This window comes from Ovis aries, chromosome 13 (genome assembly GCF_016772045.2).
Source record: "Ovis aries strain OAR_USU_Benz2616 breed Rambouillet chromosome 13, ARS-UI_Ramb_v3.0, whole genome shotgun sequence".
Classification (NCBI taxonomy): domain Eukaryota; kingdom Metazoa; phylum Chordata; class Mammalia; order Artiodactyla; family Bovidae; genus Ovis; species Ovis aries.
This window is the reverse complement of record NC_056066.1, coordinates 10720394-10737336: the sequence shown is the minus strand read 5'-3', so window position 1 is coordinate 10737336 and position 16943 is coordinate 10720394. Positions and strand designations below refer to the sequence as shown.

Here is a 16943-nt window from a genome sequence, read left to right as displayed (position 1 = left end):
CTCCGAGTCAGGACTGCATGTGATTCCAGACATGGAATGCCTGCCCAACAGGTGCTCAGTGGAAGCCTAGGATATACTTCTTCAACAATCGCAAGCGCCTTCTTCTCCAGTGAGCAAAACCAGACTTTGAGAAAATGTGTTTGTGGGGCCCTCTCTAGCCATCCCCTCCCCAAATTCTTCTACTGAAAGACTCTGAACACTGTGCCCTGCAAATCCAAACCACTCCCTCCTGCTTGCTGCTTTGTTCCGAGTGATCCAGGAGCACCAAGTGAGGCTGGGCCAGGAGGACAGCAGGGGGGTGAGGAAGTCCGCCCCAGCTGTGCTCAGGGCCCACCGCGTGAATCCTCCTCCCCGTGCAGATGTTAACACAGCCCTCACCCTCTCCACACAGCCACCCCATCCGCCAGCACCCTTGCTTTCCTCACCGGCCTGCTCGCTCACTAAGCTCCACTAGAGGCCCAATGTGGGAGAGATGAGTGGAGCTGCTCAAGGCAGGAAGCCTGCTCCCCACTCAGCGGCCTAGGCTCAGACACCAGAGCCGGGGAGCTCCGGCAGTGCCCCACCTGCCGTCTGCGTCCCTGATGTGCTGCATGGCGAAAACGTGCAAACACCGGCCAAGCCACGCCTCTGTGAGAACAGCTGTGTTACTGGCACCCCCCCAGCACCCAACCAGGAACCAACTGCCTGTGTCCAGCGTGGTGGCTGGCCGGCCTCGCCCCACCCTCACGCTCTGGTCTTCTGCTCCACCTGCAGGGACGCGAGACATCTAGCTATGGTCACTGTGCACTTGTGTGTCGAGTGCCTCCCTGTTCAGGCTGTGAGCCCCATGATGAAAGGGCGCACCCTGGGTCTCACAGGTGCCCGGCTCCCCAGAGCATGAAACATCTTGTTTCTGATGTGTCAACTGTCCCTGGACATAAAGCCTCCTACTCTGTTCAGTGTGTGATATGAAGAGTCACAGAGCTTTGACAACAGTAAGTGGAGAAACGGAAAGTCCAGAAACAGCGGGGGTGAAGGCAGGGGCCTCACACAGTGGAATGCCAGTGCTACAATGCCTGTTTAATTGAGACCTTGTAATAAAAGTTTAAATACATAAAATGTTTTTTTTTTTCTTTATCAAAAGGCCATCCCCCGCGTTCCTGGCCCACTGCCGTGGAGGAGGGGCGGCAGGGTCTGGCTACCTCCGGGGGTGAAGACAGAGCAGGTCCAACTCTGGCTGCCGTCATCACCCTTGGAAAATGCTCTGTGAGCGAGTCTGGCCTCAGGGAGGGAGCCCCACATGCCGCCGTCTGCAGGGGCAGGAGCCCCCAGGCATCCCAGCGCTCAGAAGACGAGGAAGAGCAGGGCCTCATGCCGGGGCAGCACGACGTTCTCCACCGTGCGGTCCATGGCGCGCACCTGCTCAGGGGAGGCGGTCAGGAAGGCCAGCGGCCCGATGCGCTGCTCCACACACGAGTGGCACAGGTACCCACCCTTGTTCTCCTTCCTGTTGCTCTGCAGGGGGGGATAAGGAAAGGAGGGGAGGGGGACAGCTGGAGGACAAGCGTTTTCCACCAATAAGTGTGACCCCCTCTCCATCAGACTCTGAGGCTTTCAGACTGTGTGGCCCTGAGGTCACATCTCCTCCAGCAAAGCATCCAGCGTGCACTCTGCTTTATCAAGTTCCCAGGGCATATTAAGGCACGAGATGAAAAAGCCAGGAAAAAGCTAGCCGGGCCCCCAGGAAACAGTCCTCACCTGAGTGTCTGCACCAGCCTGCCTCCCAGACTGCCACCTGGCTTGGCCCCACGGGGTCCAGTGTCTGTGACGCTGAGGTCCACAGCGCACCTCCAGACCTCCTCATGGAAGGATTAGACAAGCTTCCCCTTCACCTCCCTCACCCACGGCCCAGACAGGCTCACAGCTGCCTGGCGATAAAGCTCGGATGACTGAGCTAAACGCTGAGAAGGGCAGAGGCAGCGGCCAAGACACATACGTAGGTGATGGGCAGCTTGCGCATGGTGAGCACGGCGTCCACAGGGATGGCGTTGCTGCACTGGCCCACACAGCAGCGCACCACGCCTGTCTTCAGCACGTTACTCGTCAGCTCTGCCTGCAAGAAGTATTCCTGGGAAGGAGAGAGCAAGGGTGTCACTGCAGTGCCCCTGCAATTTTCCACCTGGACGTCCAACACTCTAGGCCATCATATGAGTCCCAAGATAAGAAAAGCACGGACCACAGCAGCTTCCCTTGTTTCTCTGCCTTTTCCCTGTGCGTAACACCAACTCCGAAAGAACATGCATGGCGGGACCCAGTCCAGCTGCATTCTTACTAAAAGGACTGGTTTAAAAAAAAGGTTTAATGGACAAACATGTGACACTATTGGCTATAATATTTTAGGACTCCTTCTGGATTTTATCTGAGGCTGACCTGCCTCTGCGACATTAAACATGATCTGCATGTTCTCTTCACAGCCCAGTGAGCTTCAAACACCTGTGCATGCCCACTTCCCCAAGCCCCTGGCTGTTCCCGTGCGCGAGCTCTGAGCCTCTGCTGCTCTACCTGCAAAAGGCACGGACCCAGCACCCAGGTCAGCTGGCTGCTGGAGGAAGACGCACAATAGTGTGTGCCAGGCGCGCGTCGTCTGCACACAGTGGACACCGTGTCAAATGCCAGAGCCCTCCCAGATGGGAGACGCCCCGAGAACAGGCACCAGGGTGTGGTGTGCTGCCACCGCAGAGGAGGGCAACCAGGGCTGGCGTACCAGAAAGACCTCCAATGCTTGCCGACAAAGCAAGGATGATTTCATAGGTTTTTCTGAATTACAACTAGCTATTTATCCAATTCCCCCCCCGCCCCAAATCCAGGTCTACAGTTCTGATTTATGTAGTTTTTCTGTCTTTCAGGGTCTGCCTACCTGCTACAGGAAAGAAAAGAAAATCTACAAATGCTCATGTTCCTGCCAGTGTGTACGAACAACTAACTGCTGACCAGGGTGGACTTCACCACGTCTGAAACAGGATGCTCCCAGATGGAGTCATAAGCCACAACAGAGAAAAAGCAGAAGTCCTTCCCTCATGCAAGGTCCTTCAGACTAAGAATCATCTGGTTATACAAACGGGCTGTGCTAGCCCCTGGACCAACAGATGTCTCCTAACCAGCCTTAGTGAGAAGGAAGTACTTCTCCAGAGTCTGTGTTCTTTTCTCCTTGGAGAAAGCTCTCCCCCCATAAAATGTGTGCATGAGCAACTGACATGCTTCCAGTTAGCTTTAAAAAGTCTGTTAGACTCTAACACAAAACTGTGGGACTCCAAGACATACAATTCCCATGATGAATATGGTAATACCTAGAAAAGTGATACATTCATTATCCTTTACCCCGAAACTTTGACTGTAGAATTGTATCCCCAAGATGCATTAGCTAAAACAGAAAATGACTTGTGCCTAAGATCATGCCTGGTGGCAAAAGTATTAAAAGCGAAAGACTGGAGAAAATCCAATATCCATGGGTGAGAACTATATAAATCATGTCAGATGGATGCAGTGAATGCTACTTAGCTGTAAAAAGGAGGAGAAAAAGCTTTAGAAACTGATAAAAAGTGAGGTATAGAATATTACAGAATGCTACCTTTCATGGAAAATAGAAAAATACATCTATACATATTTGTCAATATCTGCAAAAGAAAATATCAAAAACTAATTTTTAAAAACTAGCTATCATGATGGAAGGAGAGAGAGTCCACAGGAGATAGGGAGGGAACAAGACTTCTCAAAGGACACCGTTACAAAGTTCTGATTACAGAAACGTAAGTTTTATACATTCAAAAAAGATAATGAAAAAGGACAGCAATCCTTGTAGGGGCTGCAGATAAACAAATACGTCTACCTGCACTTAAACTGGTGATCAAGTCACACAGAGGGGAAAAGACTCATTTCAAGCATGGTACTTCAAAACACTGTACTCTGACTACACATCTTCAGCAGAATATTGAGAGACAGAGCTGTTAGGAAATCTTTAATTCCACACAGTATTCTGTCAACAGTAATATTGGTACTACTTGAAAAATTTTACACCCAGAATAATATAAATAAGCAATTAATAAATACGGTTCTGAACCAAGATTTTCAGTATAAGAGAAAAGATTCAAATGTAAAAGAAAGTAAACTGTGTAATGTGTAAAGAAGTAAAAATCCTTAAGGACTGAGCTGGAGAACCACAAGTGACGAGGGTTCCAAGTGCAATTGGCCACCAGCTCCCAACGGTGCAGTCAGAGGGCAGCCCACCTCCTGCTCGTTGCACCTGTGTGTCTATTTTATGTATCTGTGTTGCATTTAACAAGAAGCTTAAATTAAAAACTGGGGTGAAATGATCAGTGTCAAAAATATGGACTTCCTAGCTCTGTCTGCTAAAGAGGTGAATAGTCTGAGCATCACTAAGAGGCAGAGAATCTGAAACCGCTGCCTCTTGATGGGATACAGCAAAGAAAGAAGCCTGCTGCCCCCGCACCGTAGAGGGTTCCTGCCAGAACAGTTAGACCCCAGCCCAGTCACCCCCCTCAGGTGACTTCCCGTGATGGCGACCCAGGGCAGGCGACCGCAGAGCAAACAGAAAAGAGGGGACGCTCCGGGGAACAATTGATGCAGTTTCCACAGACAGTCAGAAGTGTCAGGGATGAGGGAGGGGTGCTGGGCTGCTCTAAATAAAGAAGTTTAACAGATCTAATAACCAAATGTCTATCTGGGTCCTGATCTGAACAAATCAACCGCAAAAAGACATTTCTGAGATAATCATAAAGGTATGATTATGGATCGAGTGGTAGAGGCCATGTGGAATCACCATAAATTTTGAGACAATAACAGGGGCTGTGGATATGAAAGAAAAGTCCCCGGTGTTTCAGAGACATGGACTCCAAACATACACAGACATAGGACTGCAATATATCATTGTCTCAACATTAAAATGTCTCAGATTTCCTCATGTAACCCATGTTGTGAAATGGTATCACTACTCTACAAGCCATCTGTTATCAATTGCCAATGTGATAATTTGCTTCTGTTACAGATCTAACCACTACCGTAACGCAGGTTCTACAAGAAAACCACGCTGCAGGTTCTAAGAATACATAAGATCAAAGTTCATGCAGAAACTCACACAACAGGTAGTTTATTTGTACATAAAATTTACTCTCTTATTTCACTCTCTGGGGTACTGGTTTAGACTAAGAAAAGCCAGGCTTATCTATAAATCAGGAGTCAGCAAACAACGGTCTGTGCTTACCCCAGCCAAAGTCAAAATGTTCTCCAGAGATCTGGTCATGATGAGCCGCTTTTTGGCACGAGTTACTGCTACATACAGTAAATTCCACTCATCCTCAGAAAATGACTCTAAAGAAAGAAAAGGGAAAAAAATATATCAACACACAAGCCTGCTTACAAAAATTTATGTTTTCATCGAAACATTTACTACTCCCCACCTACCCCACAAAAATCCATAAAGATCTGCTGGCTTCATAAATGAAGCTTTCCTACAAACACCAACTCCAGAAACAAACAAAACCTTACAAGACAAGGGACACAGGACCTTGAGTGCTTGTTTGTGCTGCCTCTGGCAAGTCCTGGGGGCTTGTTCACTGGTCACCCAGCGCCTGGTGCATGGTCAGCAGTGACGTGCCTGGAGCATCGTCATGGCAACCAGGAGGCTGGCAGAAATCAGGCTGATGGAGGTGAAGTCCCTGGACAGACAGGCCTCAGCCACAGCCACACAAGGGTCCCGGGGCACCTGCGCCTCCTGCCTCGGGGGCTATGCTCTTCCCTCTAAACACCGTCCCTCTCCCTCAGCCAGTCTGGATGGGCTCGCGCGATCTCCGCCCTGTCAGTGCCTGCACACGGGAGCCCTCCACAACGGGTGGGGGTCTGGGAACACATGAGGAGCTGTGCCATCCCCCCTAGAAGGGTGGGCACAGGATGAGGCCAAACACCACAACACTGAACTTTGGAGCAGAGAAGAGTTTAATGCAGGGCCCTGCAAAGAGTTGGATGGCTTGTGCCCTAAAACAGCCCAAACTCCTCGAGAGCTCTCAGCAAAGCCCTTTTCTAGGGCAGGGGAGGGAGGGATGAGTGAGCTGTTGCCAACATTTTGGTGGCAGAGCCTGTGTTCCTGAGGTCAGGTCACGGTCAGGGAACGATGCTCCTGTAAACCTCCACCAAGTGAATATTATGCTCTGTTCTGATAAGAAAGGACACGGTCCCCAGGCACACCCGTCACCCCCTGAGGTCCGGTCCTGGCTGAGGGGAGGCAGATCTCAGCTGGCGGCTCCCTCACGGCCAGGCCTCCAGACCCTGTGTGTCTGTCATCACTGAGGGAACCAGGCACCCAGGCCCTAACGGCCCTCAGGCCCTGCAGGCTGCTGGTACGGTGGGGGCAGGCCCCACAGACTGTGACACATGCAGACGGCTGCTGCCGTGAGGTCTCAGAGGCGGGGATCAGGGACCGGGTCACCACTTCAAGGCGTGGGCCCAGCCAGGGTGCAGTCCTGGTGAAGGCTCTGGAGCCCTGCAGGACAAGGCCCCCAGCCTGTTCCCTGGGCCCCCGGCTCACGTGCTGGTCCAGGGCTGGGTGAGCTGAAGGGCCCCAGGGAGAAAGCGAGGCTCCGCCTCTCACCTCACTCTCCTAATGACCACCACTCCGCTGACAGCTGGCTGAACGGACCGCTAAAAGTCGCTCCCTGACCGCCGGCTGTCTGTGGGAGGGGACCCTGTGGCACCAGCCAGTGAGAGCGCAGGACTGCTAAGAGTGCGGCAGTAACCGTAAGGCACAGGGACAATCTGGGAGGGGCTGCATGAGGCCACACTCTACCGCATTAGTAAATAAACTTCACTTCTTCAAGACAGAGCAGCTGGTGTCACTATGGCCCCTGTGTCTCCCTGCTCCAAGGCAACGTATGCTCAACACTATGTCTTCCTCTTGTTTTAGGAATATATTTGTCAGAGGTTAAGGAATTTTTAGTATTTCTATTTCAGGCTTGCCCATGCAGGCTATAACCCAAATTTTGACCCATGACTAAGAGAGATTTTGTCTGTTTATAGGAAGACTTCAAATGGTTTCATTCTAAGACTTAAACCCCAAACCAACAGCACTGATGCTTAGAGTTTAACAGGTAGCCTCAAGTATAAACTGATACAAAAGAAGACAAATGATAGTGTACACTGATGCCTTTTAAGATTCTCAGGCCTCTTTAATTAAAAAAAAAAAAATTACAGAAAAATACATCCTGATGGGTAGGTAAACTATGATTTAGAGCTTCTGTCTGATGGGGAAAAATCAAGACACGATAAACCCACCTGCCCTTGGAGAAGCCTGACAGAGGTAGGCCCTGGAAGCTCAGTTTTTCTAAAAACCACAGTCTAGGAATAATACATTTAGGACCAGGAGGACCTTTCTGTTCTAGGAGGATCCTTCCAAGAGGCCACACCATCCCAGAAAAAGCAAGGCAGCCCCACAAGGAAGACTGTCTGCTCACCGACTCTGAAGTGGGGCAGCTGCGCGAGGTTGTGCCTGGCACAGGGCACTTTCACAAAATCGTCCAGGACGTGCACGGTGTCAAACTCCAGGCCCTTGGCCTTGTGCACGGTGCCCAAGATGTACTCTGCAGCAGAAACACAGCCAACCGTCAGCCGGGGCAGGCAGGGGGAGAGAGGGGAGGGGAGAAGGTGTAGGCTGCCCTAACTGCGTTTTCTCACCCGGGTGTAGCTCTGCAGAAGAGGGAACCTCAGTTTGGAAACAAAAGAAAAGGGAGGGAGGGAGACAATAAACAGATGAGGGGAATGAGAAACTCACTGCAGGGGCTGAGGACACGGCAGAGTCCGGTCCAGAGCTCACGGCTACCACCTGCCACCCACTTCCTGCACATGAGGGGACAGAGGCCCTGGGGAGGGCAGGGGCTTGCCACAGTGGCAGAGCTGGGGCTCAGGGGCCCCTTTTTCCAGCTGGGGTTAGAGCAGAAAGAGAGGGGGGCGGGAGGAAGGCAGCCCGGCTCCCCTCGGCTGGTGCGGCCGCCCTGGTCATGTGAAGTCCACGCCGGCAAGAGGCCCAGAGGCCACCCCCGCCCCACGTCCTCACCTGCGAAGTCCAAGTCCTCTATGTGGCACCGCTCTATCCTCGCCACCAGCTCTGGAAGGCGGATGTTGTACTTCTCCACGACCGCGATCTTGGCTTCCAGCTCCTTGTCCTCAGCCGCGGTCACGTACCGCTTGAAGCCGCTGAAGCCCTCTTTGCGCGCCCACCTCCTGATGAACTTGTCCTTAATGACGAGGTTTCCTAGAGGGAACATGAGTGCGGGTCAGGGGGAACCATATCACCGATATGAGACGCAGCTGCACCCATATCGGTGGTGGCAGTTCCGCATTCTTAACGGACCACGAGACAAATGAATGGTCTCAGAGCTGGAGACCTGGGTCCTGATGGCACCAGAGCCTGCCCTGGGCGGCGCGGTGAGTCAGTACAGTGACCCGTGCATCAAGTTTGGGGTCAAGAGCCCTGCCCTTGAGATCCCTGCTCGTTGGGGATTTGAAACAATGCAGTAATGAAAAAGCAAGCGTGCTATGGAAGTGTTAGAAACGATCGCACAGGGCCCAGGTATAAGTCACCACGTGTAAGGTCCTCAGGCAGACGGAACAGAAAGAGAGTGAAGACGATGGCCGCGGGGCCAGTGTGTGAGAGAGAGATCTAAACTCCCGAGAACAGGGCCTGGAAAGAGCTGTCATCGCCTCCGAGAACAGGCAGCCTCAGGCACCACGCCACCGCCAGAAGCAGCACATCGGCTCCTCCAGGGCAGACATCAAGCAACTCAGCACACCTCCCACCAGGGTGCCTGTGCCTGCCCCACATGGCCAGGCAGTACTCACGTTTCTTCCGTTCTTCCTCTGGCTGGAGAAGTGTCCAAATATCAATGATTCTGTCCAATCCAAACGATTTAATCCCCTGAAAAAGTTTGCTGGTGAAACTTTGGGCTTCTTTTCGTCTTTTTGTTTTTGTTACTGTTGTTAACAAGACAAAGTAGAGAGGATGTACAGGTGGGATTTTGAAATGAGCTGGCTTCTTGGAACCAACTCTTAAACTGCACCCAGAGCATAAATGCGGCGAGCTTCTGTGTGTGCACACAGGCAAGAAGGGCATGCACTTTTTTTTAGAGAGCAGGGGAAAAGGTCCGCGGTCCTTGCTGGGCCTTAGTTTACAGGACTCGCTGGAGCAGAACAGCCAGGGGGGAGTGTCTCCCAGCGCAGACGCAGGACAGTCACCCCAACTGCTGTGTGCAGGATGAGTCTGAGCGTGTGGGGCACTTTCATTGGCTGTATGTGTGGGTGAGGTTTCCAAGTAAGAGTGGAGGACAGACATACACTCCTACCCCGATCAAGTGAATCCGGGCAGGCACCTCTCCCTCTGTGACCCGGACGGCCTCGTCAAACACGTTGGCGTTGGTGCGGGACAGAAGAGCCACCTGCCCCTTCGAGTCACCCCGGATGCCACCTTGAGGGAGAGAGCACAAACTCTGGGCAGATCCAGGCAACGAGGGAAGCTCATCTGTGTAACAAACACAAGGAACTGCAGTCTTACTCTGATGGTTGCCTCCAACCAATGTCTTCTTTCTCACTCGCTTGCAGACATCCAAGATGGTAGCTCCCACGTAGGCTATCTCCACACCAAACCGGAAACTCTGGGAGAACAGAACAAATGGTGTTAGCAGCCGCTAAAGAATGAGAGCACACTGCCGCCACCACCGAGGCCTGGCCTCTGCAAGCCCTGCAGCACTTTCCTGACTCGTCCAACCTAGAGAGGGTCCTTGGAAACTCCCTCCTGCACAGCCACTCACATGGAACAGCAGCCTCAGTGGCAGACATCACTATTCTATGCTTTCAAAACAGCGTTTCCCATCTTGAAACCTGAGACTGACCTTTGTCTTTATCTCTTGCCCCTGAATCCAAACTCTGACAATCTTTTCACCACATTTTCTATACTCTCTTATCGCTGCTCCCAGCATAGCTCAGAAACCCCCGCCTCATGTCTCACCTGCTTGGCCTCCAACCCTCCTCTCCTGCCCCTTCTCTCAGCCAGATGAATCCTCTGCCACACACTTTCATAAAGCCCTGTGCTTCGCTGCAAACAGGAAGAGCAACCCACGAAGAAAGAGGTAGGGTGTGGACTCTCAGGACCCTCTCAGCCCCTTTGTTCCCTGAGACCAGCAGCAGATTTTCCTTTTAAGCAAATCCCTCATTCTTTCCAAACACCATCTGAAGAAAGAACATAAATTACATGAATTATACACAGAAGATCAAGGGGGGAGGGTGCAACTCCCTGCCCCGTGAGGCTCCTTCAACACCCATGTAGAGCCACTGCCCCACCGAGGAAGGCACAGATGAGATGAAAGTGGACATCACAACACACAGCATCACCCACAGCTACTCTCACTGTACCGAGCACAAGGTTTCTCGGGAAAAAATAAATAAAACCACTGCTCTACTTAACAAGCCGTGAGAAAGATCACCAAGTCCTGAGCATTTCCTGCCCCCTCCCCGTCCCCGCCCACTGCATGTGGCAAAATAATTTCCTACCCTTCGAAGCAGCGCCCAACGCACTAATTCCTTGACCTCTGCAGCTGGAAAGTCAGTGCTTTTGCCCAAACTCATGGTGTTTACTGCCTTTTCCCACCCATTTATAATTTGAGGTAAAGAAGTACTACATATTTGGGTGGCCAGCAAGAACACAGTCGAAAGAGAGTGAGATTTTTAATAAGTAGAACTTTGCTGCTACAGAAATATTCTAAGTGGTGCTCTTCAGAGTTGATCAGTTGTTTCTGACTCTTTGCAACCCCATGGAATGCATACACCAGGCTTCCCTGTCCTTCACCGTCTCCTGGAGTTTGCTCAAACTCATGTCCATTGAGTCAGTGAGGCCTTCTAACCATCTCGTCCTCTGTCGTCCCCTTCTCCTCCAATCTTCAATCTTTCTCTGCATCAGGGTCTTTTCCAATGTGTCAGTTCTTTGCATCACGTGGCAAAAGTATTGGAGTTTCAGCTTCAGCATCAGTCTTTCCAATGAATATTCAGGACTGATTTCCTTTAGGATGGACTGGTTTGATCTCCTTGCAGTCCAAGGGTCTCTCAAGAGTTATCTCGAACAACACAGTTCAAAAGCATCAATTTTTCAGCGTTCAGCTTTCTTTATAGTTCAGCTCTCACATACATACATGACTACTGGAAAAACCATAGCTTTGACTAGGCGGACCTTTGCCAGCAAAGTAATGTTTCTGCTTTTTAACATGCTATCTAGGTTGGTCATAGCTTTTCTTCCAAGGATCAAGTGTCTTTTAATTTCATGGTCGCAGTCACCATTTGCAATGATTCTAAAGCCCAAGAAAATAAAGTCTGTCACTGTTTCCATTGTTTCCCCATCTATTTGCCATGAAGTGATGGGATCGGATGCCATGATCTTTGTTTTATGAATGCTGAGTTTTAAGCCAGCTTTTTCACTCTCCTATTTCATTTTCATCAAGGGACTCTTTAGTTCTTCGCTTTCTGCCATAGGGTGATGTCATCTGCATATCTGAGGTTACTGATATTTCTTCCAGCAATCTTAGCCTGTGTTTCATCTAGCCCAGCATTTTTCGTAATGTACTCAGCATGTAAGTTAAATAAGCAGAGTGACAATATACAGCCTTGATGTACTCCTTTCCTGATTTGGAACCAGTCTGTTGTTCCATGTCTGGTTCTAACTGTTGCTTCTTGACTTGCATAGAGGTTTCACAGGAGGCAGGTAAAGTGGTCTGATATTCCCACTGCTTTACGAATTTTCCATACAAATTTATTGTGATTCACACAGTCAAAGGCTTTAGCATAGTCAATGACGCAGAAGCAGATGTTTTTCTGTAATTCTCTTGCTTTTTCTATGATCCAACAATCATAGGATGTTGGCAATTTGATCTTTGGTTCCTCTGCCTTTTCTAAATCCAGCTTGAGCATCTGGAAGTTCTTGGTTCATGTACTGTTGAAGCCTAGCTAGGAGAATTTTGAGCATTATTTTGCTAATGTGTGAAATGAATGCAATTGTGTAATAGTTTAAACATTCTTTGGCATTGCTTTTCTTTGGGATTGGAATGAAAGCTGACCTTTTCCAGTCCTGTGGCCACTGCTGAGTTTTCCAAATTTGCCAGCATATTGAGTGCAGCACTTTAGCAGCAGCATCTTTTAGGATTTGAAATAGCTCAGCTGGAATTCCATCACCTCCACTAGCTTTGTTTATAGTGATGCTTCCTAAGGCCCACTTGACTTTGCACTCCAGGATGTCTGGCTCTAGGTGAGTGATCACATCACCATGGTTACCTGGGTCATTAAGATCTTTCTTGTATAGTTCTGTATATTCTTGCTCTTAATCTCTTCTGCTTCTGTTAGGTCCATACCATTTCTGTCCTTTATTGTACTCATCTTTGTAAGAAATGTTCCCTCTTTATCACCAATTTTCTTGAAGAGATCTCTAGTCTTTCCCATTCCATTGTTTTCCTCTATTTCTTTGCATTGTTTACTTAGGCTTTCTTGTCCCTCCTTGCTATTCTTCAGAACTCTGCATTCAGATGGATCTATCTTTCCTTTTTTCCTTTGCCTTTTGCTTCTCTTCTTTTCTCAGCTACATGTAAGGCCTCCTCAGACAACCATTTTGCCTTTTTGCATTTCTTTTTCTTAGGGATCGTTTTGATCACCGCCTCCTGTACAATGCAATGAACCTCCATCCTCAGTTCTTCAGGCACTCTATCAGATTCAGTCCCTTGAATCTATTTGTCACTTCCACTGTATAATCGTAAAGGATTTTATTTAGGTCATATCTGAAGGCTGCTGCCAAGTCACTTCAGTCATGTCTGACTCTGTGCGACCCCATAGACAGCCTCCTACCAGGCTCCTCTGTCCCTAGGATTCTCCAGGCAAGAACACTGGAGTGGGTTGCCATTTCCTTCTCCAATGCATGAAAGTAAAAAGTAAAAGTGAAGTCACTCAGTCGTACTTGACTCGTAGCGACTCCATGGACTGCAGCCCACCAGGCTCCTCCATCCATGGGATTGTCCAGGCAAGAGTACTGGAGTAGGCTGCCATTGCCTTCTCCACATACCTGAATGGCCTAGTGGTTTTCCCTACTTTGTTTGAGTCTGAATTTTACAATAGGAGTGCCATGATCTGAGCACAGTCAGCTCCCGGTCTTATTTTTGCTGAGAGCGTCTCCATCTATATAGAGCTTCTCTTCTATAGAGAGCTTTTCCATCTTTGCCTGCAAATAACACAATGTGATTTTGGTATCGACCATCTGGTCAGGTCCATGTGTAGAGTTGTCTCTTGTGCTGTTGGAAGAGGGTGTTTGCTATGACTAGTGCACTCTCTTGGCAAAACTCTGTTCGCCTTTGTCCTGCTTCCTTTTGTACTCAAGGCAAACTTTCCGTTTACTCCATTATCTTTTGATTTCCTACCTTCGCATTGCAGTCCCCAAAGATGAGGCTTTCCTGAAAGCTCCGTTGGTACAGAATCTGCCTGCAATGCAGGTGATGTGGTTTGATTCCTGAGTCGGGAAGATCCGCTGGAGAAGAGATAGCCCACACCAGTATTCCCGGGCTTCCCTAGTGGCTTAGCTGGTAAAGAATCTGCCTGCAATGCAGGAGACCTGGATTAGATCCCTGGGTTGGGAAGATCCCCTGGAGAAGGGAAAGGCTACCCACTCCAGTATTCTGGCCTGAAGAACTCCATGGACTGTATATTCCATGGGATTGCAAAGAGTTGCACATGACTGAGTGACTTTTACTCACCCCTATGATAAAAAGGACATCTTTTTTTGGTGTGTTCTAGAAGGTCTTCATAGAACCGGTCAACTTTAGCTTCTTTGGCATTAGTGGCTGGAGCAGACTTGGATTACTATGAGACCAAATGGTTTGCCTTGGAAATGAACAGAGATCATTCTGTCATTTTTGAAACTGTACCCAAGCACTGCATTTCAGACTCTTGTTGACCAAGAGGGCTACTTCCTTTCTTCTAAGGGATTCTTGCCCACAGCAGTAGATATAGCGGTCATCCGAATTAAATTTGCCCATTCTGGTCCATTTTAGTTCACTGACTGCTAAAATGTCGATGTTTTCTCTTGCCGTCTCCTGTTTAACCACTTCCAATTCACCTTGATTCATTGACCTAACATTCCAGGTTCCTATGCAGTACTGTTCTTTACAGCATCGGAATTTACTTTCACCACCAGATACATCCAAAATTGGGAGTTGTTTCCACTTTGGCTCAGTTTCTTCAATCCTTCTGGAGCCATTTCTCCGCTCTTCTCCAGCAGCATATTGGGGACCGACTGATCTGGGGAGTTCATCTTTCGGTGTCATATCTTTTTACCCTTTCATACTGTGCATGGGGTTCTCTACTCCACCATATTGATGTTTCCTATTCTAAGTGAGCCATCCCCAAATTATCAAGATCCACAAGTCCATGCTGATACAAACAAATAAGTGAAAAAATAAACAAACAGAAGAGAAGAAACAGTATCTCCTTCACAGAAGAATTCCAATCAATCTATGTGGATATTCCAACTCTTGTTCTTAAATGAGGGCTGCGAGCCATGACTTCCTTTCAGGGCACACAGTGTGGAAAGAGGAGACAGAGGTGAAGGTGGGAATCACCTGCCACACCCCAGCTCAGCCAGGCCACCAAGACAACGTCATCAGTTGTAAATCACGTTGACGGTGTGGAGCCAAATATCAGTGTAACCACCAGACAAACGCCATCAGAGGGCATGTGACAAGACACCTAACTGGTGCCCTTCCAGGTCACCAGGACCAAGGCAAGCCGGGGAAACCACACAGCGCAGTCAACAGGGGCCTAGAAGACTTGACAACTAAACGCAGCGGGGTCATCTGAACAAGAGTCTGGAACAGGAAAAGGACAAGAGTCTGGTAAGAACCAGGGAATCTGAATAAGCTGGACTATAGTTGATAATAATGTGCCCACACCGACACGTTAACTGTGGCAAGCTCATCACCCGAACACTGGAGGACGCTGAGTGCGTGTGTAAGAACTGTCCGTACTGTCTTCTCGACTTTTTTCTAAATCTGAAACTAAAAACGTCCATTATAAAAAATTCCTCTGTGCTGACGTCGTCCTAGATCGCTAGAGCAAACAATAAGAGAAAGCCTGGGGACAGCGTCACAGACTGGGGCCTGGGGCTCCCCAGAGCAGAACTCACGGTGCAGATGACGTCCACGTGCCTCGGCACTGCGCACACCCCCTAACTGCGAGCTCCCTAAAAGCAGTGGTTCCCACGATTTCTGTCTCAGGACTTCCTCACGCTTCAGAAAACTAGTGAGGACCCAAGGAAGCTTGTATTTATGTGAGTTTTATCTATCTACAATTACCATGTTAGTAACTTTAGTTAATTTAAACATTAACAACAATAATCTCATTACATGATAACACAAAGGACACATTTTTCAAAAACTGTAGTCTCCCCTCCTCCTAAAAAATATTTTAGAGACAAGAGTGTCACTACTTTTACATTTCTGCAAATCTCTTTAGTTCCCAGCTTAAGAGAGGAGAGCCGATTCTTGGGGCTCTGTGGGTGTCCAGCCTGGTGTGACGGCTTCACACAGACGCGTGCTGAGTCTTTCTGGGCAATCAAGGCTCCAGGGGTTGCTGTGCTTGTGCTGGAAACTAGTTTTTCAAAATCTGGATTTCACTTGAAAGCCAGACTTTTTTTTGGCAATGAACATTTGTTAGCTGTTCCCCTTGAAGACATGGCTCATCGCATTCATTCCTGAGAAAATGCCACATCCCCAAGTCCAAACAACCAGAGTTGGTCTATCAACTGTTCACTCAAGTACAAAAGGAAGCAGCAGCCGGTGGAGCTCACAACACAGTCACAGAAGTGCCCCAAGTGAGAGCGGCCGGCACACTGCAGGGGCAGAAGGGCGTCCCTCTCCTTCCCATTCCGCACACGGACTGCTGGAGAGACAGGCTCACGGTCTGCAGGACAGAAACTTTCTTCCCTCTGCTATCAGGGATGCTCTTAGTGAGCGCCTTGCATTGAAGAATACAGAGACCGCAAGGGCGGGCTGGCACTGAGGCCACGGCTCATTACTGGTTCTGCATCATCCCGGTGCAAATGTCACGGCGCAAAAGGCAAGTGACTATTTTGACAACCGTTCTGACTTTGCAGACCCCCGAGAACCACAGAGAGCCCCTACTTAGAGGCATGGATATGCTGCACGCTGTGAGCTCAGGCAAAACCTTCCACGGGGCCCAGCACACAGGCAGCACTGGCCCACACAGACGTACGTGTGTGTGTGTGTGTGTGTGTGTGTGTGTGTACATGCATCTGGGGGCTGGGAAGCAAAGAAGAGTCTTACCTGTGTGAGATAGAAGACGTGTGTGTGAGGGACCGTGAACAGAGCATTGACGGCGCCACGGAAGGTGTAGATCTGCTGGTGGGGGTCTCCCACGAAGATCTTCCCACAGGGCTGAGACAGAACGATGTTCATGATGGCTGCAATCCACAAGGGGCAGGTGAGCACTCTGACGCAAGGCCCACCCGCACAGCAAAAAGAAACCAAATGGGAGACAGGAAAGGGCGAGAACACTTGCACACTGGATGGCGGGGTACCCTTCCCTGCAGGGTACATGCACTCAGTCCAGGGAAACAATTTTCATTCGTGTATTTATTTCTGGACATGCTGCGAGGCATGTGAGATCTCAGTTCCTGATCAGGGATTGAACCTGCGTCCCCTGCAGTGGAAGTGCAGTGTCCTAACCACGAACCATCCAGAAGCCCCCAAGAAACAAGCTTATAACAGACAGTTTCTAATCCTACGAATGCAGATTATTTTTACTCCTGAACATGCGACTGTGTCTAAGAAATCATAGAGGCAAATATAAAATGATGCAAATTA

At 49.4% G+C, this 16943-nt stretch overlaps 1 protein-coding gene across 3 annotated transcripts in view; it reads right to left on the bottom strand.

Annotated features, from left to right (window-relative positions):
- Window positions 1-1038: 1038 nt before the first annotated feature.
- The window catches only part of FBH1 (F-box DNA helicase 1), a 37514-nt gene continuing 21609 nt past the window's right edge, over window positions 1039-16943 (bottom strand). For 2 of the 3 annotated variants that reach the window (XM_012188153.5, XM_004014171.6), the window contains exons 13-21: window positions 16404-16540; window positions 9593-9692; window positions 9384-9505; window positions 8884-8959; window positions 8099-8296; window positions 7500-7625; window positions 5258-5364; window positions 1976-2107; window positions 1039-1494 (exon numbers count right to left, since the gene is read on the bottom strand). In XM_012188153.5, coding sequence (XP_012043543.2) covers window positions 1324-1494; window positions 1976-2107; window positions 5258-5364; window positions 7500-7625; window positions 8099-8296; window positions 8884-8959; window positions 9384-9505; window positions 9593-9692; window positions 16404-16540 — 1169 coding nt within the window. In that variant the 3' untranslated portion in view covers window positions 1039-1323. The remainder of the gene's footprint in view (window positions 1495-1975; window positions 2108-5257; window positions 5365-7499; window positions 7626-8098; window positions 8297-8883; window positions 8960-9383; window positions 9506-9592; window positions 9693-16403; window positions 16541-16943) is intronic. The other variant, XM_042230431.2, reaches the window with a different exon arrangement.